The following is a 22,093-nucleotide window of genomic DNA, read 5'->3' as shown; positions in this document are numbered from 1 at the left end:
TACTGTAACAAAAACTTATTTCCAAAAACATATATAAGCTACTTTAAAGGCAGTTGTGTTTAATCTGAATATGAACAATAGCCCTGCCTTGTTAATTGTGATATTACTCAATCTATTTACTTCTGTCTTTAAACAATCGGAATTCACACTTAAATAAGCAGTAGTTGAGGTGGGGGGGCACTTGTTTTTTCTTCCTTCCTGTATGTACATGAAACACAGCTGAGCTTGAAGAAGGAGTAAAGGTGAGTGCCTTTCATTTAAATTATCCATGACAAGATAAATTTCAATATCAGTGTTTGCTAACATGACTTTTAAACAGCACTTAGTACTTTAATTGTATATTTTTTTCCTAAGATAAAGCAGCTTGAAGATTAATACAGATGTGAGTGATTTTTTGTTCAGTAGCTTTGTCAGTTTTACCAGTATCCCTGTAGACAGTTTCTGCTATTAGTCTTTCATGCAGCAAAAAGGAAGTCCCAAAAGAAATAAAAGGGACTACCACCATTAAAAAAAAAAAAAAAAGAGAAAGAGAAAACTGTAAGGGGCTTTGGGCAAACAGAGAACCTGAAGGTGCTTTGAGATCTCTGAAATTCTCCAGGTATCAACTGACTTCTTTGAAGCAGGAAGTTTTCAGCATACATGAAGCACCACATACTTGTTCTGTACGACATTCCTGCAAACAGATCCCTTTTAAGTCATTCAGATTGTTTGTACGAGCAAGACGACAACACAGAGAAACATTAAGTCAGCATCTAAGACTACAAATCTATGGCCATAACTCAAAATTGAGTATTAAGTGCTCAACCTAGTAGCACAATAGCCTCTAGGCCAGCTGCTGATGGTAGGCAATTTTCTTTTTAAATGAGAGTTCGCTCATGATCTCCAGCCCCCAGCATAGACAAAGTATATGCACACACACAAATTCTATTAGAATCCAGAGTTTAGACCACAAGCGAGCAGTTTTCTTAGCTGCACAACAAGACAGATGAGTCTTAGCTGCTCTTTTGGGGTGTTTTCAAAATACGTGAAAATATACTCAATTTTATCTTGTTTATTTTAATCGTTACAGAAACAGACTTTTATTTGCTAAATGCCTATTAGAAATACGCCTTGCTGTAGTTCCCTGAATAGAGGACAAAATCAAGAAGCTTACAGAAAATGCGCAAAGCAAGTTTGCAGACATGACCTGAAAGCAATGAAAGATTGCTTCATTGATCAAAGTGCAATTCCATGTTAATTGTTAATAATTCATGTTTAGTGTATGAGGAAAAAGAGCTGCACAATCTTCACAGCTGCTGGTTTTTGTCCTATGCATTTCAGTTATTTACAGTAAAGCAACAGAAAATCTACTACTACTACTCCTCTTTCCCTCCATTTGTTTTTACTTATGCATGGAGATGTAAGCACAATCCAAGTTCAAAACAAGAATTTAGAATCACTAAACTGGCAGGTAGTTCCAAATGGACTTTTTTTATAAATAAAGCGTTCATATACTTGATAGTGACTGCAAATTGTGGATGGAACATACATTTATACCACTTTGAACACAAAGCACGCATGCTATTGTAATAGGTTGACTAAATTTCAATCTATAATGGACTTGTAACTTACAAGTCTTGAGGAGCATTAAGTGGAGTTTGTAGATAAATATATCAAAGTCGTAAGTTTCTGATGTTTAAATGTGTGATGACACCCCTGTTTGATAAATGCAAGCAAGTTTTATACAAGTAAGTGTACAGATTCTCTTGGAATGCAAATGCAATCTTAAAATTGGCTATTCTGACAAGTAGATTTATCAGTAACTTGAAAGACTGTTTTGTTGTCTCTTAACAATATGTACACTTTGTAGCCTTAAGAAAACTAAGTTACGTCCCTAGCACCTTTTACTATACAAAATTTACACACATAAGAGCATGCTCATCTTGACTCTTTACCTAAAGTGCATGTGAAATCTAGGAGAGAGAAAATGGAGAAACCTTGGTTAGAACCAGAAGGTGTTAGGAGCTCTGGAATACAGTAACTGTTGCACTGGGATTACTGTATAGTTTCCCTCATAATACGGCCCTCAAGGTTCTACTCAACAATGGCATCCACTTTGACATGACAAAAAAATAATCAGCCTTGTCCCATATCTACCATATGTGGAGAACAAGCTGTCCCTTAAGCCAAGTAAGTAGGGCTAAGTGTTCCAAGCTGTGGTGCGGAACACAAAAATGGAAGCAGTATTAAACGTAAACTCGCTATAGTCTCATCTATTTTACCTTAACAAAGGTAAGTTTTTGAGCAGCAGGACTTCTAAAGCTCTGAAAGAGGTTTAAAAAAATTGTCAGTTTATCTTAACAAAGTCTATGAATCAAATAATCAAATATCATTAGCTTAATATTCTTGTTAAACTTTGGAAATGAAGATGATAGTTCACTTCATAATTTTAATTGGTTTCAGCCACAATGAGAAGGAACTGTTTCTCTTAATGGAATATTTCTACAGTTTTACTTACTCAGCTTTACTGAACATTTGTTTCTACAAACCTGAATTTGGGCCAAATCTGAGGTGACACTGTCTTACGAATAGCTACTTTGTCAGAACAGTCGTAGAGTAAGGTGGTGTTGCTGCTGACAGCCAAGTCACCGGGGAATCCACATGGCCTTCATCATGAACAGAAACTTCAGCAACACTGTCGCTCCTTTTAAAAGCAAACCCAGAAGATACTATTTTCATTGCACAGATAATGCTAAATTACCTTAAAAAGTCAAAGGAGTGGATTTATACGTTTGGGTGTGTATGTTTAATATGGAAGTGTGTTGAGTAAAGAGACCATTTCTGTTTAACATCCTTCGGACTCTCTCCAGTTCACTTGGTAAAGCAGCTTTATCACCACCTCTCCTTCAGTCTTACATTCTTCCACAGGAGATTTCCTCTCTTGTCTGCTAGGAGCAGTCTCTGTGGTGTAGGTTGTCGACTACGTGGTTTCTTCTCTGGATTGTGAGAGATTCAATTGTTTTATGTGCCTGTTCCAGTTGGATCTTTAAACCTTCATTGTCTGCCTTTAGAATATTCCTTTCCTAAACAAAAAAATAGAGAATGGTATTTTATTTTTAATTTGTTTCAGGACTGTCTGATTGTATGTTTAGGTTGACTGGCATAAACGTAAGTTGGTGTAGCTCTTATCAGTGGAACAGAACCAGTAATTTATTTGAATATTTCCATAGTCACTGGTCTATCCTTTGTGCATGCTCTTAAAACTTTCCAGCAGCTGGTATCTGACAGTCATGTCCACAACCTGCATTTATCCACCCTCCACTGCTGCTCTCATAACAGCAGTAATCTAGGGAAAACAAGAACACAGCTCACACTTTACTGCTCTACTAATGCAGAAATTGATGTACAATAATCTAAGACATTAATTTATAACATCAGCTGCTGTTCAGTAATTGAGGTCAGAATCTGCTGAGGGAGCAAGGACAAGTGTAAATTGTGGCACTCACATGAATGGGACATTTTAAAGAACCAGTTCTTACAAGTACATCCACACTTCACATCCTTGTCTGTATTGAATGTACTGTTGACTGAAAGAGAAGTGGTCTGTACTGGAAGATTCTTGCTAATTGTCTTAATCTCTGTCTTGATAAACTAACCATCTTTCAAAAAAGATGAGCTCACTTTATCAACAGCAAAGGCTACTTTGAAAGCTATACTGATCTTTGAATGATCAGGCTCTGGTCCCGTTGTTGGACTGTTTCCATGTTGGCCATCTCAGAATAGTGATAGTAATGAGTAAAATATGAAAATAAGTCCACCTTTGTTCCTTATAATCATACGTGGATGCATCCATCAGTTGCATTGTTGATATTGTGATAGTCTCTTTAACCTGTCTGGAAAGGTGTTGTTTCTACAAACCTGATTGTGGGCCAAATCTGAGGTGACACAGTCTTATGAATAGCTACTTTGTCAGAACCCTTGTAAGTAAGGTGAGCCACAACTGGGCTGATGCAGGTGAATCTAGCAAGAGGCATCATGTCTGTTCACACAGCAAAATTTCTTGGTGACTTAAAGTTATCAAAAAAAAAAAAGAAGGGATTCACTGTCAGTTGAACAAAGGCAGAGTTCCCCGCCCTCTCTGCCCTGTATATTCTGTCACTTAGGGGAGCAGAGGCCACCAAAAGCAGGAAGAAACTCGGGGCTATATTACTCGTTTTATGGAGTAATATCCTGTCGTAAGCGACATTCTTGCCTGTCACTTTTAAGACTGACAAGGATCAGTGTAATCATAACAAGGGCTTCAAAATTTATTCCCTAAGCTCTATACCAGTACTAAAATTTTTGCTTGAAGTGAATCATTGCTGGAGTTAAAGTGGCTAAGAATTTATGATGCCACTCATGGATTGTTCTGGCAATTAATTACACTGGAGTAAGGTGACACCTTCGCACCCAGCCACACCCCCACACCCTCCAACTGCTTTACAGTACTGTTGTGTAAACAGAGTTTGTTTCATCATGTATGTACCTGCTCAAGTTCCTGGTATGAGGGTTTACAGCTGTGATGCTCCTCCTTCATCTTCTGGCTGGAGTCCTTGTTTTCCCATTTAACGTATCCCTTTTTGCGGCCTAGAATTGGGCTTGGACATGGGGATGGAGGAGCTGCCTGGAGATAAGGATTTTCTGGCATCCTATGTTCTTTCTTCTCTGTCTGCCTACGAGATACATCACCAGCCAGCAGTACGGGATCAGTCTGTGTACCTTTATGAACCACAGCTGGTTTCAGTCTCACTGAGATTTTCTGAGCTGAGGAACCCATAAGCATAATGGTTCGGTCCTTGCTGTCTTCACTGTGTTCCACTACTTCTCCATTAGGAAATGTGAATGGTCCTTCTTCTTGTCCTGTAGAATAGATATGGTAAATTGAGTCAAGATCTTAGCCCAGGAAAGGAGAGACAGGAGGCACGGTAATTAAACATGATTTTAATAAATAAACCAACATTTATTCTTTATTGATTTTACATTCATTGCTCTCCAAAATAGGTGTCACTGGAAGTTTCTCAATGTTGTGTCTCTTCGAACAACTCTTTGCCCTGTTTCAGTATCATAAATATGGATCAGTAAGAGGAAAACAGGTGTATCATCATGATCAGCTAGAGAAAAACCTCTAGATGGCTAAGAGGTTTTATATAGACCATTGATCTTAGTGGTTGGGCTGGAAGATTAAACCTGGGTGTTAGTTCAGCATTATCACAACTTGCAGCTGTAAGATACAACTTATCTCATCCACTTTATAAAGGTGAAATAATGACATTTTAAATTTTACACTGCTTTTGTATAGGACATCCTAAAATACTTTTGCACTTAAAAGTAAAAACTGAGGGAGGGGGGCAAAAAAACCCACAATGTTAGAAGCAGTGGGCAAAAGATGTGGTTAAAGGATTTAAAAAAGACCTGTTTCAGATAAAGTAACTTCTGTTGTTGGGAAGAAAACAAAATGAGACTGCATGTTCAAACACACGAGGGGAAAAAACAAAGTCAGTCCAGTAGCTGCTGCAGGCTCTGGAGAATTAAATGAGGATATGGCTGAACAGATGGGGCTTACACCTTCAACCTAGACGTGCATTCTCATTCTTCGACGTGACGTAGTGTTGAGAGGTACCACATTCTGGTGCACTGGGTGATGATGGGGCAACATGCTACAGTTCAATCTCTCTATAAGCATGACATCCCATGAGGTGGTTATTATGCAGTGCTGCAGCCATTGCAGGTGCAATCATAGAGGTGCACACGGTCAGTTATCAAGAGAAATTGGCTGCATTGTGCTCCATCTAAGTGCTAATAGGAAGCCCAAGATGAATGAATGCCTTATGAATCTTAAATACAACACAAGATTGATATCAAAGTGGCAAGAAGTAGATTTGAAGAACATTAGATACAGGCAAAGAGCAGGACAGAAATTTAAAGAAAGTGAGTATGGAGGCGGTTGGAACATCAAAATCAAAAGAAAAACAAAACTAAAGTAGCCTGAGGTCTTATTCAAGGACAACACTTCCTCCTTTGGAGGCCTACATGGTAATACACAATAGGAAAAGTTTATACAGCTTTTTTGATATAAGGAGAAAAGAACAGAGAAGTGCAGATTTTTCATTTCTGATTAAATGAAAGATGGACTGACGAAGAGGAGTTGTAGATTCAGCTACTGAAGTGGAAAAAATAAACACAATGAGCTTTGGGTTTTCCTAGCACACAGATATGTAAGTAAACTGACTTTATAAACTCCACACTGAAATCTGAGTCAGAACTGTAAGCAGTAGTTGCTTAATGTGACAACAGTGGTAAAAACTGGAGTGTACCAAGACCTGCTGGGCACAAGGTGACAGAGTTAAGGGAACCTGTCAGCTGTTCAGTTCATGGCATCTAGTTCTCATGAGAGCCTGGCAGAAGATTTACTCTATTTTTGTGGAATTTGTGCACCACACATTGTGTAGTGTGACAAGAGATCTCCCAGAAAGGGAATCCTTACTTATTCAGACTAGAACTGGAATGGTGTTACTTGGTACAGGCTCACCTATGCCTGCTTCTAGTTTATATGTTGATAAAACACTGCAGTTAACTAACAAAGTTTAAAATGATGCTGTACAACTCAGCTTTAAAAGAAAAAGGAGCAAAGGAAAGATTATCTAGATCTTTCGATCTTTTCCATGTGATCTTTTCTCACCATGGAATTGCTCTTTGGCTCCTACTGGGCAGAGGCTTGAAGCAAGAGCAGATGTTGGGCTGCTGTCTGCAACTGAAGTTTTGGGTCTTCTCTTGCACTCTATCACAACCAGGTCTTTGCATTGCTTGTGACAGTTCATTCCACAGTCTGTAAACAAAACAAATTTTATATGACTCAGTGGCTCTGTGGTAGCATCTAAGATCAGCTCTCGCACTGTGTTGCCTCCCCAGGAAGCAAGAAAGCGTCTGTGGTGTTCTCTACATGCATTACCTGTAACAACATACATCTGGTAAACAGAGCAACGACATCGCTGGGCTATATAGGCCTAAAACTTCTTTTCATTGCAAAAATACAAAATAGCAACATTCAGTCGTAACAGTGTTCTGACTGTAGGAGTTGCAGAGAAAGCAGATACCTGTATGAGGAAGAAAACTCAGCAAAATACACGCTGTGAATGTGTTGCACAGTTTTCACAGTGTTGGTGTTTGCGCCCATTGGAACAGAAGGGTCTGGTCCCAAACCCTCTGGATTCAGTGATGTTTTGCAAAGGAGTAGAGCTATCAGTTATGAGTTCCTTCATCTTTGCATTTCTTCTGGACCATCTGTCATGCTATTCTTGAATCGGTCTTCTCCTCTCTGAGAGGTCAGATTAAATAGGTCCATAGACATAGCAATGGATCTCAGGATGATCAGGTTTTTTTGTCATTCACCATCAATTATAGATTAAAATTAACAAAGTATAAAGTATCTTACCTTTGCATCTGTATCCTTGTTTAATGACTCCCCATAGCTGAAATTCAAACAAACAGAAAGACTATGTATTAATATATTTCTCTGCACATTTGATACCTCCAGATATAAAAATCCACTAAAAGCTCCACTCACTTTTAAGATCTGAGCACCTGCAGAATACCTTGTTTTTCTACCCTTTTCATGGTAAGGTCAAAATATGAACTATTTACCTCTTTAGCATAAGGTAAACAAGAGTATTTTATGTGCATTCCTCAATCACAAACAAAATAGCTTGAGTTAGTCTTAATGAATACATCAGCAGATCTGACAGGCCCCCAGAGAAGTTGTGGAGCTGGAGTAGATGGAGAATTCTATCTCAGCACCCTTGTTTGATCCCAGCTAAACTGGAGATTGGTAGGGCAGTCAGTTTTACTAAATCTTTCTGTGCTGTAGGCAAGGGACATGTCACGTCTGTACCAGCACATGAGTTCTAATAGCCCCATGGAGTGGAAGGCTCTGGATTTGGCAGTCGTGCCTGAGACTGTGTTTGGAAGGCTCTGGATTTGGAAGTCTTGCCTGACGCTGTGTTTGGTGACACAACCAAACACCACAAGGTAGGAGCCCTGTTTAAACATATAATAGTACTGCCAAGAGGGGTGTAAAGGGTACCTTAAATAGCTACACAGGCAGAAGCCTGGTGTTCTATATAGCTTCACTGGTGTTTTATATAGATTCATTTCTGTATATGACACAGGGTAATTATGAGATTAAGAAAGGCATTATTCCAAACAACGTTAACATAATTTACTAAAAAGTAGCTTACAAATCCAGCACAGTTGTCGCAGAAAGTAGGCCTCAAATAAGTGGTCTCTTGGAAGTTGTGAGCAAAGCCAAGTCCTAATTTGGAATAGATTGAGCTAGCTCTCATAAAGTAAGCTGTTATTTCATCCCTGCTAATCAAACCTTCCCTGAAAATAAACAAGAAAAGCTGTTTGTGAGATATAAATTTTATTAAAAGCATAAAGAGAATTAAACATATCTTTCTTCACAATTTATAATGGCCATAGTTTCATGGGTCAAAAAACTACAGTGACCTTGGGATAACAACCTCAGTAATCTTGTCACCTGCTCCCAGTCTACAGAAGCTTATCTACACATTTAAAATGCAGCCTGTAAGGGTAAACAAAATATCTGCATATGTGATGCAACCTCAAAACTACTTCATAGAAAACCTCTGAATAATCACTATTGTATTTTGCCATGCTTTAATATGCTAAGAAAAATGTTCTTAATTTAACCAAAATATACATTTGCCACTTCTCTTATTTTTGAGGGACAGGTTCATCTTAGGAAAGTTCTTTAGTACTATATACTGAATATAATTCAAAAAAATATTTCTTTTTCTATTATCTGTTCTTCCTCCTACATCAGCCTGGTTACTACTGCTGTAAGCTCATGAAGATGTCATTCACAACACATTCAGAAGATGCTTTTGTCAGTTATGTTTTCACTTCTATTTGTGGGTGAAGAGGATGATTTTACCATCCTAATGATAGAAATAAAATTTTAAAACAAAAACCCAAAAAACCCTCCCAAAACAGATGCTACAAAGTTGATAAGCAGAACTAGGTTAAAAGAGATTTGTATGTACTCACCAGTCCTTAGCCATTACACAAAATGAGAATGGAAAACTGGCAGCTATCTTTTCAAATTCTTCCTGGGAAATGTATCCATCCTGATCATGGTCATAATTTTTGAAGACAGACTGTGCAAGATGATAATAGAATAGTTTATAATAAGGATGGGCTGAATTACCACTTTAGAAAGTCTCCACAATATTTATGGATTTCCTCTCCCACTTTCTCCCCAGTATCCATTAAACAGTGCAACAGTCCAACTGCTTTTTTTGCTTGAGACTAAAGCAGCATTATGATTTCTTGATTGTAGCAAAATGTAGATAAGTCAACATAGGCTGGACTAAATGCTTCACTACACAATGACAGGTCTTTTTTAGTTTTGCTTTAAGATTATGTCCAGGCCTACATATACAACTTGTACTACTGCTCTCAATTAGTGCTCTCAGTGATGATCTCTGTAGCCAAATCAGTGTAGCTGCCTAGCTTATTTCATCAGGTCAACGTTATGTGAAAAGTAGTTATATGACAGAATTGTCATGTAGACACCTCTTTTCCACGACATTACTGTTTGTCTCTGGCCCTAAGGCAAGGAGCACACCTAGGCCAAATTTAGAAATACATTCCAAAACAGCGTGTATCAAAGGATACCTAGCAATATCAGCAGCATTTAGAAGGAAAAGAGATGAAGCGGGGATGGAAAGACAAACTCTTTACCTCTCTCTCTCCGTCAGTTTTGGAATCAATCACCTGTTGGTTTCCAGTAAAGTAGGTGACCCAAAAGAGAGAGAAAAAGCAATGGCTGCTAGTAACAAAGCCGTTCAGAGGCCCACTATCAGACTCCACCAATAACATGATGCTGGAGTCCCTGGTAGAAATGGACTCCCCGGCTCCTTGGAAGAATGACTCTGGAAGTATACAAACCAGCATTCACACTCCCCGCTGGCTCCTTAGCTATTTAAGGAACTTCCTTCCATGCCTCATGGGCTGCTGCTGCTATTTACAGCTAGGCAGAAATACCTCTTTGTGAGGAGAGAAGTACTTACAAACTCAGCCAAGTTTTGAATGTGTCCAGTATGTTTTCCCTGCTTTGTATCTTCTCATACCTAGAGATTAAGGCTACGACTGATATGTAAGGTAAATGGGCCAACCATACTTACGTCTACCATCCTCTGAACATGTTTGCTGATGGTTTTTGGATCAGGTTTTGGGGCTACTCCTGAGGCCCAGTCTGCAACTACTGGAGGTCTGGAAGGTGTCAAAGGCTAGAATAAATTGAATGGAATTTCTTTAGTACCACATGGAAAGATTTTCAGTATTACACTTCTTTCATTTGTGACAATGGACTATGTGATACAGGACGGCAGAAATGGCCTGTTGGCCCCAACATCATACTTTTGCTAATTATGTGGTACTTCAGAGGAAGCTCTTCCCTGAACTGTCCAAAACAGTGGTCTTTCCTTTAATTGTCATAGTTTATTGACAGCCCTGTAAATTCACCGTCTTTTCCATATTTATAAAACAGGAACAAAACTACAATATAACACTCATGGGCTTCATCATCTGAATCACATAAGAATTATTCATTTAAAAGAATCAGTATCAATTGCCAAGATTGAGCCTGATGTCATGTCTCTACACAAGTAACTTCATTTGTGTTTGTGTTCATATTATAAAACCTGATATGGTTTCAACTCTCCCATATATTCTAGCTTAGGCTTCATCATCAACCAAACAGTTCACGCTTTAACAGATTTTGTTCAGTCTATAAAGCTAAAATGTTTTCAGTTTAGCATAAAATAAAATAAAATGAATGCAAGGAATAAAAGTTACATTACTCATAAAAAAATCTTTGTGTTAAGAATCTGGAAAGGCCCTTACAGCAGCTCGGTGACTGCGTGGCTCTCGTGCATATGAAAGCTCATAAATTTCATCTTCTGTGTAGTAAAGATCAAGGGACAGCTGAAAACAAACACAACATTAATTTAATCCCAAAACAGTCACTACTACTTGATATACTTGTTCCTGGCATGCAGTAGTATTTTTTGGACTAATTTTTAATTTTTTGGACTAATTTTTTTTTGGACTAATTTTTTGGACTAATTTTTAATTTAGGTTGCACCTAGAAAACATGCACTTGAGCTGCACAGGTGTTCACAGTGATTTGAAATGGGTACATTTCTAAATTCCAGACTGTTATTGCCATTATCTGGAAATCTGTAACATTACGCACCTACAGTCATTAGGACAGCAAGTGACTGTAGGCATCATTAGCAGTCAGTTAATAAGTAACCTGAAAAAAACCTGTTACTCCCATAATATTCAAGTGGTCTATCGTGCAGCTAAGCACAAAAGCACCATTCCAATGAAACTGTCCATCACTACAATTCTCAGAAAACTCTTGTTTAAACATGCCGTATTTATCCAATCCAGCTGTGACCATGTTGAACTAAGAAGTATATGATGAGGAGAAAAGATGGACTTGCCTATATTTAGTGAGAACCTTTAGCTGTCAACAGCAGTTACGTAAAGCAAGAAACATTACACCTGGGTAAATAAAGGAATTTGAAAAAATTATCAAACTTATACCTTTGCTTTTGCATGTGTCCTGGAAAATAGTGTAACAAATGTTTTCTTGACTGGAAGCAAATTTCAAGCGAAGACTGAAGACTGGTAACATGACACTTTTTGAATATTTACATGAAAATATTCACACTAGACATGACTGAATAGAAAAGCCACACGTAAATGCGTTACGAGCCTCAATCTATGGCAAGTCCAAAGAAAATATAAACTTGTTACAGAGAGTCAAGATTGCGGCAGTCATATGTATATAAACTAAGAAACCAAAATATGCTATTTTATCCAATGAATAACCTCACTCAAATTGCACATATGCAATAACTTTCTTGTGAACAACTGCAAGAATTACTGTTGTAGTCATAATAGTGAATAATTTTAGATTCTTGGGGAAATCTTAAAGTAGTTTCTGACACTCAAAAAACAAAAGTCCAAATGTTACGATACTTCTATTAATTATTGACACTTATGTAATTACTAATACCTCTTCAAACTGATTTGCCTGCTAATGGGAAAGCATATGACTAAAGGAAACAGAAGAAGGAGAAAGACTGTTGGAAAAACCAGGGAACAAACAGGAAAATTATGTGCCCTGGAATATTAGCAGATTAGAAGCTCCTGCTTTGAAATGAAATATTTCTTTTAATTTATGTCCTGTCATATATAGCTGCATGAAATTGTGGCCAAAGTTCTACATATTTGTAGTAGCCATTTTTCTAAAACATTATTTAAAAGAAAAAAAGGTGGCAACTTAACAATAATTTGAGACAAAATATTTACAACATTTAGCAGGAAGAAATTCACCACTTTATGTAGCTCTATTTCAGGCCCTGAGCACATGTGCTTAATTTCACACACGAGTGCCCCCAGAGAGAACAAATAACCTCAAGCATTATAAGCATTTTTATCTATTAACTTTTTGCTGAAACAGGGCTTGTAACCAGAAAGTGGAAGCAGCCTATCTAGTTTTTCCAAGCTGAGGTACTTGTTAAGGCCAAACAAAACTGCGAAACAAGAAAGGTAGATTTACTATTTTAAGAAAAGGTAGTATTTTAACTTACGAGGAGAAGCCAAAACTATTGTTGTGACGTATGTCTAGGTAGTATCAATTTTGTTAGTAACATGGCACTGACTAGATATGACTGGAAGAGTAATACAACAACTATATTTGACTAACATTTATGTCAGGTTTTTTTAGTACCAGAAGAAACTTGGCTAGAAATGTGGTATGTTTAACCCTACACATCTTGAGGGACTGAACTTTTATGTGAAAGTTGGTGTGTTCAACACAAGCTTTGTATGCAAACTTCTGCCTCCAAGGTGCATCTAAGGAAGCTTTCTACCTTTCTCCCTATTTAGGCTTAATCAGCAGAGGATTCAGAGTGTTTCCTTAGTGGAAATACAGAGAGAATGCATACTACTGTAGTGAAACAGAAATAAACATTTCCTTCCCTTACAGAAATAGTGGGAAGCATACTGCTGAACTGGCACCTCTACCCTTGCTGCCAGATAAATCAGTATCACTAACTTTTTCAGTTCTTCTATTATTATACATTTCCTTAAGGAAAAACAAATCTTACAATATTATGTATTTATAATTAATTGAATTCTCTACTTAGTTGTTTGAGAGGTATATGAAATTATTTTTAAAATGGAGGTGTTTATCTCATCTAACATACTTACTGTAAGCAAATGAACAAGGTCCATATTAGCCTCCAGGGGAAGTGGCATTTCCTGGAGTTGTATCAGCTCATTTATGTGGTTATACAGAGAGTATAGTTTGTATATGTTAATTTTTTTGTCCTCTAAGTAGTCTGGCATGCCCTCATAAAGTGATATCAAGTCTTTCAGGTGGACCCCAAGGATTGGGATCTTAAAGTTACTGCACTCGTTATAGGCACGTCGGTAATTGTCATAATTTCTGTAAGATGAAAGCAGTTCTGTCATTTCATTAAACACCTAAAAATAAAAAGAAAACAAAAATCAAAATTGGTTACTGTTTTTGGTCTGGTCATACAGCACAAGAATTTCCCATATTATTGTTAAGGGCTTTACTCACAATGACTCTTGAAATGGATTTTAAAACTTTAGGCTTCAAATGAAATCTATTCACCTCACCTAATTTAACTATCTGTAATATGTAATTATAGATAGTTAATCTGTAGCCTAATCTATAATGCTGGTCTTCCTACATTCCTTATTTAGTCAATGAAAAGAAATAGGATCCTCTCAAATCAAGAGGTTGTGTATGCAGTTAATGCGTAAGCACAGCACAAGGTCTCTGACCTTCATAAAAGGAGCCATCTTCACCTTGAAATGTGGAATGCACTTCTCTGGCTTCCAGGTCACCAGCTGGAATTGGAAAGTCCTGGCAGAGAAACCCTATGCTACGGTCCCATCACAGCACGACCAGAACTCCTACTACAGTTCAAGGTGGCACATCTGTGCTTTTAAGAAAACTTTTTTTCCATGGAAGTGAAGAAGAAACAATATATTGGACTTGTTGTAAAGGCCAAATGAATCTTAAGTCTAGCAGTATAAATATTTCCCTTGTTTGAAACTATACAGGTACAAAGCTGACTCTTAATATTATAAAATCAATGGACCAATGTTTTCTTGTGGAAGTTCCTGTCTAACCCCTTGATTTTTAACCTTCACAAATTGTTCATTATAGTTAAACTTTAAAGTATGTTCTCAAGTCACTAATTACCAGCCTTTATCTACCTGCTTTCTATTAGCACTTGTATACAATTTCTTGATGCAAACAGTTATTCAAATGAGGGACACATATGCAGTCCACTCCTCATAATGACAAAGTTTGTAAAACAACAGGCTTCTAAAATAAGATTGCTAACTGATTTTATAGATCCTGGGAGCTGCAACCATTATCAGCAGGAGGTCATACTTCTGGTCTATACTCCAGGTATGCACTGCTCATTCAAGCTGTTTAAATATACTGTGATCAAAACAGGTTCATTAGATACCTATACGAAATCTTTCAGGCCCCAAACAAGATAAAATAATAAAGCATATTAGTCTCTTCAGAAGAAGTCATTTAAGAAGCCATTTCATTGCTAACAAATAGGCTTTCCTTCACAGTTTTAGTAGCCAGAATCTCAGCAAAAAATACCTCCATCTGTATCGCACAAGAATTTAATTGGAAATTACAACTGATTCCCTACATTCTACTGCATTATAATGTGTGTGTATAAGTTTGTTCAAGTCTGAACCAGATAAAATCTGTCACAGGGAAAGATCAGATGAACAAAACCAGTCCTTTCAGTTTGAAATTCAAAGTGCAGAGGTCTGTGCTAGCATTTCATAGACTCAGGATGGTCAGTGTTGCTATGGATGATAATAGTTTTGTTCTCAAATGTTCTAGGATCCAATTCTCTGCTTTCGTGTTTGAATGCAATTCTGTACTACTGCATATAAATGAAAATGCAGCTTGTCATATCTGAGTATTAAAAGAGAAACTCTGGAGAAGCTATACAAATCTTGAAGAAAGGTGGGGTTGGAAGTGTAGGAGTAACTGGTGTTGTAGAGATGAAATGACAAAGAAAAACCCTCCAGAACCAAAAGAAGTCTTCCTTTTTCTTTTTTTCTGTATTTCTCTCCTTCTTACCTAATGAAGTAAGGTTGGTTTTTGTGTGTACCATGACAAAAAAGTTAAAAGTTACCTTATTTGTAAAACTTAGAGAAGCAATACCAACCTTAATTACATCATGAGGAACACATGAGCTTGTTTCCTTGAGTCTGGAAATGGAACTGTGACAGAGACCTCCTATCACTGCCATTAATGTATTGAAATTCTGCAGCTGGTGGAGCTTCTGTGTTGACATACAAACAATCAGTATTTATTATTTAAAGGTTCAAGTTGTTCAATATGCACATCCAAATTCTACATTTCCTCTATTGTCTTCCTCTAAAGTCTTGCAAGTTTTGTGCCACTATCCATTTGACTTCATTCATTTTGGTAATGAGTTGTGATTTTACTGGGTGTAACATGTACTTATTCTACTGTTATTAAATCAGATATTAATTCTGCAGATACAGTAAGTCTTCAGAGTACTTCCTCAATACTTCTCCCTCTTCCCACAATTAGTGTATACTGAATACCTAGAAGTATACACTATTAGGAAGAAGTATACCACAATTAGGAAACACTGCCTATTATCTTGGTTATGACTGCAGTTGAATAAATATGCAAAGAATACTGGTAGGACCACAGCTCACTTCTATCCAGTAAGGCATATCTGGTAGAAATGCTTCCACTTACAGCCAAAGGCACGATAGCAGTTCATGCTTTGGAAAGGTACGCAGTCACAGCTTGGAGTCTCCCCAGCTGATTCAAAAGCAAGTCTAGTTTTTCAGTGAAAACAGTTTCTTCAGAATGGATATGTGAAAGTCATGGTGCCATGACACTGTAATATCTGAATACTTGGTATGAAACCACAGCATACACAAATATGCATGCTGTATGTATGAACCAGGAGACCAGTGCCAACGCTCCCAGCTGACCCTACAATGGTAGCGTGGGAAGAGCAACTAAAGGGCTGTATCAGAGAAAGACAAAATAAACACCACACATGTCAAAATTTAACTGACCTGTGCAACATGAATGAACTTGATGAATACTTCAGCCCGAAGCTGTGGTGTTGGTCTGCTAAGAACCATTAACTGCACCCACTGAGAGATACCATTGCAAAGAGCAATTGATCTTTCCATTGTTGGATTCTCCTTCACACAACTATTCACAATGTAGTTCTGATAATCTGAGAACTTAAAAAAAAAAAAGTGTAAATGAAAACTCATCTACAGTTTCATATACCTCATGATCTGTGTGCAGATACAGGTCTGCTTTTCAAATGAAATATACAAGATGTATTTTACAGCTTAAATATCCATAAGACTGAAATCTCTCCCTGTCAAAGCTTTCTTCAGTTCAAAGCAAAAGGCTTGAGCTAACTGAATTAACCGAAAGCATCGTTTCACCATAATTTGTATTACATCATTTGCATCATGTATATCTCAGGAGCCTTGGCTCTTATAAACCCTAGGATGAGTAGAACTGGGGCTTTCCTCCCAGCCTCAGTGGCTCCATAGATTCATTGAGTCTAGGCTTCTACAGGTGAAGTTAAATTGAATTTAAAGTGTAATCTAGTAACTCAGTGACAGTTTAAGGAAGATTAAGGAAGTTAAGCATTCCATTCATGTAGCTAGGGCACACTTCTGAATTAAGCTACACTAATACAAAAAGCAAGTTCAATGAGATTAATATAAAACTGAGATAAGACCATTAAGAATGAGGGCTACAGATTCCTTAATATTTTTAATACAGCTTGTGAGATTCTCTTCTTTAACCAAAGCAATCTAAAATCGTTGAGTAGACACCTGTATGTGACAAATAGATTTTTTTAAGCCATTCTTCCCATTAAGATCAAAGAGAAGCAATTGATTGTTTTTGTTGATGCAATATTTATCCATTCTCTTGATTTATCCATTAACAAGAATACACAAGAATTTGAATCATCAGAAAATGTGACACAGGATTTACACATCCATTCTTTACTATGACCACTAATACTAACATCTTACCAAAACCATCCATAGCTGTAATACATACATATTCCTTTCTTAAGGCCACAGGAATATGCTGAATGGCATTGATCCTTAAGAAAAGGCCATAAATTGTCAGGCTGCTGCTTGTTTCTTGCTCTCCCTCTTGCACTTTCTCTTCACTTTTTAACTTTTTTCCATCCATTTAATAAGAACTATTAACACTTTAAAAAGCAGATATGACAGCAGACATCTCTGGATTTGTCCTCTTATTAAATTAAAAATGGAAGAAACATTAACAGTAATAAGTAGAGCTGTCTCTGAGATTACATAGTACGTACTTACAATTATTGTTTGAATTTTGAACCCCAGCCAGGTTTGGCTAGATGTTGAAATTTAAGCAACTACTCTATACAGATAGATGATTTTTCAATTTCTGACTACATAATTATGGACTTCATAACAGTTTCAGTACAATTATGAATCAGTTTGATTAGTTTATATTTTGTTCTCAGCAGCTCTCTCCTTCAGAAAAGAAATTTTTTTTAAATGCTGAACAAATTTATATCTAACATGCTACTTAAAGTTTCGAAATAATTTTTGTGCACAAATTTATTAACGAGGTCAGCTGTAACAAGATTGTTAGTGGCACATACGGTAAAGAAGTCCAGGTACTTAAATAATACAAGAGTCTGGTATTGCAATGACTAACTTATGAGCCTCAACAGGAAAGCAGAATCCAGATTCTTACAAAAGAGTGTAGCCTCTCTGTATTTTATAACTATAAATTAAAATGGTTTCCAAACACCAGCATACCTGCAGTCATTACTCTGTGAACACCACTCCCTGCATTTTTCTTTGCTGCAAGATGCATGGTGTCTCATGGAAGATTTTGCTGTGTGCTGTATACGTTCAGGGGATCAAGTATTCCTTTATGACTTTCAAATGACCGAACCTATGAATAGTTATTCCAGTGACTGATAACACAGCAGGTCATTTGCAGCCTTTCTCCAAGTATATGCTGCTACGTTAGAATAACAAAAGGATTCTGTGGCTTAGCATATCATGAACACGTTCTGCAAAGAGTTAATGAATATAGCTATTTATTAATTACACATTAGTTTCTGATCTGAGGTTTCGGTAAACTCAATTTATACCAAAACATATGCAGGGACCCCGCATATAAAATGTATACAAGCATGTAACCGTTGGAACTCTATGACACATCTGACACTCTGACTGCAATCATACTTGTTATGCTCATTAATCACTAATTACTTTATGTCTGCACAGAGCTTGAAAATCTTAAGAGTTATATAAGCTTTGCATATTATTACTGCCTACAGGCAGAAATCTGTGCATGACTCTGGTTCTATGGCTTTTTGAATTTAACACAAAACATGAAGAGTCATGGACTGTCAGCTCAAAAAGAAGTACACTAACAAGTGACTGTGAAATCTTCCACAATCTATTGAGAGCCCCTTTCCTGGCAAGACTTCATCTTCAAATTGTAATGTTTAAAAAAAACCCCACTAAATAACCAAAACAAACAAAACCCCCTAAAAAACCCACTTTGCTTTCGCTGTTATCATCACACTGACTTTGCAACCATCTTAGATTTTGGTCTCTAACATTCACTTTTCTTTTGCATGTGTGAACTGTATCAGGTCTGAATAGAAGTAATGTTGTAGCATACAAGGATGCAAGTGAAGCCAAGGTGCATAGGGAAGTTAGCACCTTATCAGCTACCAACATAGCTGAGAAAACAAATCAAATGAAAGAAAACATAAATGAGATAAATTCTTAAGAACTGTTTGTGTACTTGAAAGCTTGCCTAATAAAATATTTTAAACCCCCCTTACATTTAAAAATGGCATTTTCTCAAGTGCTTTCTTATCCCTAGTCTTTATTTTGTTATGCACGATCAAAAATGGCAAGCAGAGTCCAGTGGACACCTTCTATACAGACAGTCCATTAGTCACTGCACAAGAATGCTGCACTGTTTCCTACAGCCACAGGAGGTGGGCATTCTAGGAGAATATTCCAAGTTTCCTTCATCCCCTTTCAGCCTGATTACTGATTTGAGTGAAAGGAGGCTGCTTGTTCCTGTGCCCAATGACACCATTTGTTCTAACAAAAAGTGATTATTTGGAAGAAGATCAAATGCTTTACTCCTCTTCCTTCCAACTGACCTTGCCCCGACTCTGTTCCATAGTTGCTTAAAAGGTTCACTCTCCCTCTCTCAAATGACTGCAGCAAAAGGGTATGTACTCCGAATAAGTACCACTGGCCACCTTCAACACTAGTAAAACAAAAAGAGTCTGGATACAGACTCAGCTTGTCCAACAGCTTGCATTGCAGGGTTAATCTTGTTACATTAGCCCCTCTCCCATCTTTTCTACATCCTTCCCATCTTTGTTTAAAATAAATAAAAATCACTTACTGATATTCTTCTGAAAGACTTAAATTCAAGATAGGTAAGGTGGTCTGACAGCTCCTCTGGCTCAAGGTGATCAAAAAGAAGCGAGACTTTCCGTTTCTTACTGGTGTTGGCCTTTACACGCTGTGTCAGCTTTCTAGACCAATCCCTAGAATTTCTTTTAGACAAATTTTAAAACAGAATTACCCTGAGTTATTTTCTGAAGAGCAAACTTTTCCTCTCTCCCTAATACAAAAGTAACATTGTTTTCATGCCTTACTGCAATAAAAAGTGAATTATTTGAATTTCTAAACAGCAAGCTCCTTTCATGCATTAGAGATTGTATGACAAAGCATTATTGTTAGTCTTTAAGTATTATATTGATGTAGCACGTAAGTACAATACAATTATATTACTAAACAGCATGAGATTATATATTGCACTTCCAGAATTGCTGTCCGTAACTCTGTCTTCATTGAACACATCCAGTGCTCTTCCATTTAATAATTCTTACAGATTTCCTTGACCAGCCTCTGAGTATGAACTGTCCCCCTATGCTATTCGCCCATGGAGTAATGAAATTTAATTGGATTTGAAAAACTAAATACCCTCTTTTGCAACCAGATATAAAATGTATGCCAAATTCTGCTCTGCTTTTGCCTGTGTATTTCCAACCAAAGTACGAATTGACACTGTTATACAGTTCCACAGAACTATCCTACTCCCATATAACAAGGAAAGTTCTCTTCCCAAGAACTGTGTGATGTATAGCTGTAGGATTTATTCTTGACAGGACAAGTAATTTTATAGCTAAAATCACATAAAGTAGTATCAAGAGTTTGACAATGTAATAAACAGTATCTTCTCACCTTTGGTGTTAAAAATACAAACACAATTTTTTTACCTCATCTGTTACCCAATCAAAATGTATCCTCCTTTCTCATTGACTTCAAGTGATCTTTCAAAATCATTAGGCCTCTACAAATTTTCTAATTTCCCTGGATAGAGTAGAATTTATCTAGCGTAGAGAATCAGCACGAAGTCTACACAGCAGTTAAACTCAACCTAAGCCATTCTTAAAAGGCATTCTGTTCCTCTACGTAATATATATTTCATCTATAATGATGTATAAACTCTTCTAAGGATAGATAACTTATGACTTATTAAAATTAACCCACTATAGGACCATTAACATGCTATACTGGAGAGACGTTATATTTGCATAAAGGAAATTCAGAGCAAACGTTTTCTTTTCCGAGCATATTGAAACTTTGGCACTCACATTTGAGTTGTGTCAATTAGACGACAGTGTAACTCCTCACCATTAGCTTTAACCAGTTCTTGAAATTCCTCCATAGTTGTGGATAGTTTGGAGTCCATTTTGAACATAACCCAGAACTCTGTAATCCAATACCTATTGCACATTGAAAATACAGAAACACAAAAATAAAGGTTTTGCTCTAACATCAGTAGGACTGAAATTTGGATTGTATTGTAGTTGTATTTCTTCTTGACCAACTTCAGGGGATAAATCTTGCTTTTAGATGCTTTTGCTAGGCTACCTTGATTTTACCAAAAATCAAAATTTCAAGATTAAAAACGAATTAGAAACTACCTGGTGTAATGCTGTATAGAACTACACTACATATATGTTTGCAATCAATTCAATATCAAAATTTCTAGTTTCACATTAAATCTAGATAATGTGCATGCTGATTTTTTCTTCATGAACTTCTAGATAATTTTATATATTCCTTTAAAACTTGAAATTATTTGGTCTGGACATCAAAAAAAAGCACTATGCTAGTCAGAATTTTATCTATTAACTGAAGCAAACTTTATTAATTAAATATATTTAGTAGTTTACAGTGATTCAGTCTCACATGCACAAAATATTTTCAGAGAACGACATTTTCCTATGTTGGGCATGCAAATTGTTTCAGTCATACATTTTATATTTCAATTCCTATATGTGACTTGTCACCCATTGTGGTGGGTTGACCCTGGCCAGCAACTAAGTACCCACCCAGGTGCTTGCTCACTCCTCCCCGCCCACCTGCAGCAGAACAGGGACAGAATAGGCAGGGGAAAAGTGAGAAAAATGTGTGGGTCAAGATAAAGACAGTTTAATAACTGAATGAAAGAAAAAAGCCACCCAACCAAACAAGTGCTGCAAAGGCAATCACTCACCATCTCCCACAAGATGCCCAGCCAGCATCTGAGCAACAGCTACTTTGGAATGACTACCCCCCAAATTTTTATTGCTGAGCATGATGCTGTATGGCATGGAACACCCCTTTGGTCAGTTCAGGTTACCTGTCCCAGCTGTGTCCCCTCCCAGCCTCCTGCTCACACCCAGCCTACTCTCTGGGGGGTAGAGTGAGAAACAGAAAGTCTTGACGCTGTGCAATCACTGTTCAGCAACAGCTAAAACTTTGGTGCATTTTAGTCACAACTGCAAAGCACAGCATC

The 22,093-nt window shown here is 37.2% G+C and overlaps 1 protein-coding gene across 2 annotated transcripts in view; it reads right to left on the bottom strand.

Moving 5' to 3' along the window:
- Positions 1-551: 551 nt before the first annotated feature.
- RASGRP1 (RAS guanyl releasing protein 1) overlaps positions 552-22,093 on the bottom strand; it is a 45,158-nt gene continuing 23,616 nt past the window's right edge. For both annotated transcript variants that reach the window (XM_075503027.1, XM_075503028.1), the window contains 13 exons: positions 20,904-21,035; positions 19,646-19,799; positions 16,252-16,425; positions 15,357-15,473; positions 13,327-13,602; positions 10,945-11,025; positions 10,224-10,328; positions 9,085-9,194; positions 8,253-8,397; positions 7,451-7,487; positions 6,698-6,844; positions 4,505-4,878; positions 552-3,062 (listed from right to left, as the gene is read on the bottom strand). In XM_075503027.1, the coding sequence (XP_075359142.1) occupies positions 2,928-3,062; positions 4,505-4,878; positions 6,698-6,844; positions 7,451-7,487; positions 8,253-8,397; positions 9,085-9,194; positions 10,224-10,328; positions 10,945-11,025; positions 13,327-13,602; positions 15,357-15,473; positions 16,252-16,425; positions 19,646-19,799; positions 20,904-21,035 (1,987 nt within the window). In that variant the 3' untranslated portion in view covers positions 552-2,927. The remainder of the gene's footprint in view (positions 3,063-4,504; positions 4,879-6,697; positions 6,845-7,450; positions 7,488-8,252; positions 8,398-9,084; positions 9,195-10,223; positions 10,329-10,944; positions 11,026-13,326; positions 13,603-15,356; positions 15,474-16,251; positions 16,426-19,645; positions 19,800-20,903; positions 21,036-22,093) is intronic.

The sequence above is a fragment of the Mycteria americana genome, chromosome 5 (genome assembly GCF_035582795.1).
Source record: "Mycteria americana isolate JAX WOST 10 ecotype Jacksonville Zoo and Gardens chromosome 5, USCA_MyAme_1.0, whole genome shotgun sequence".
Lineage (NCBI taxonomy): Eukaryota > Metazoa > Chordata > Aves > Ciconiiformes > Ciconiidae > Mycteria > Mycteria americana.
This window is presented reverse-complemented; position numbering and strand designations above follow the sequence as displayed.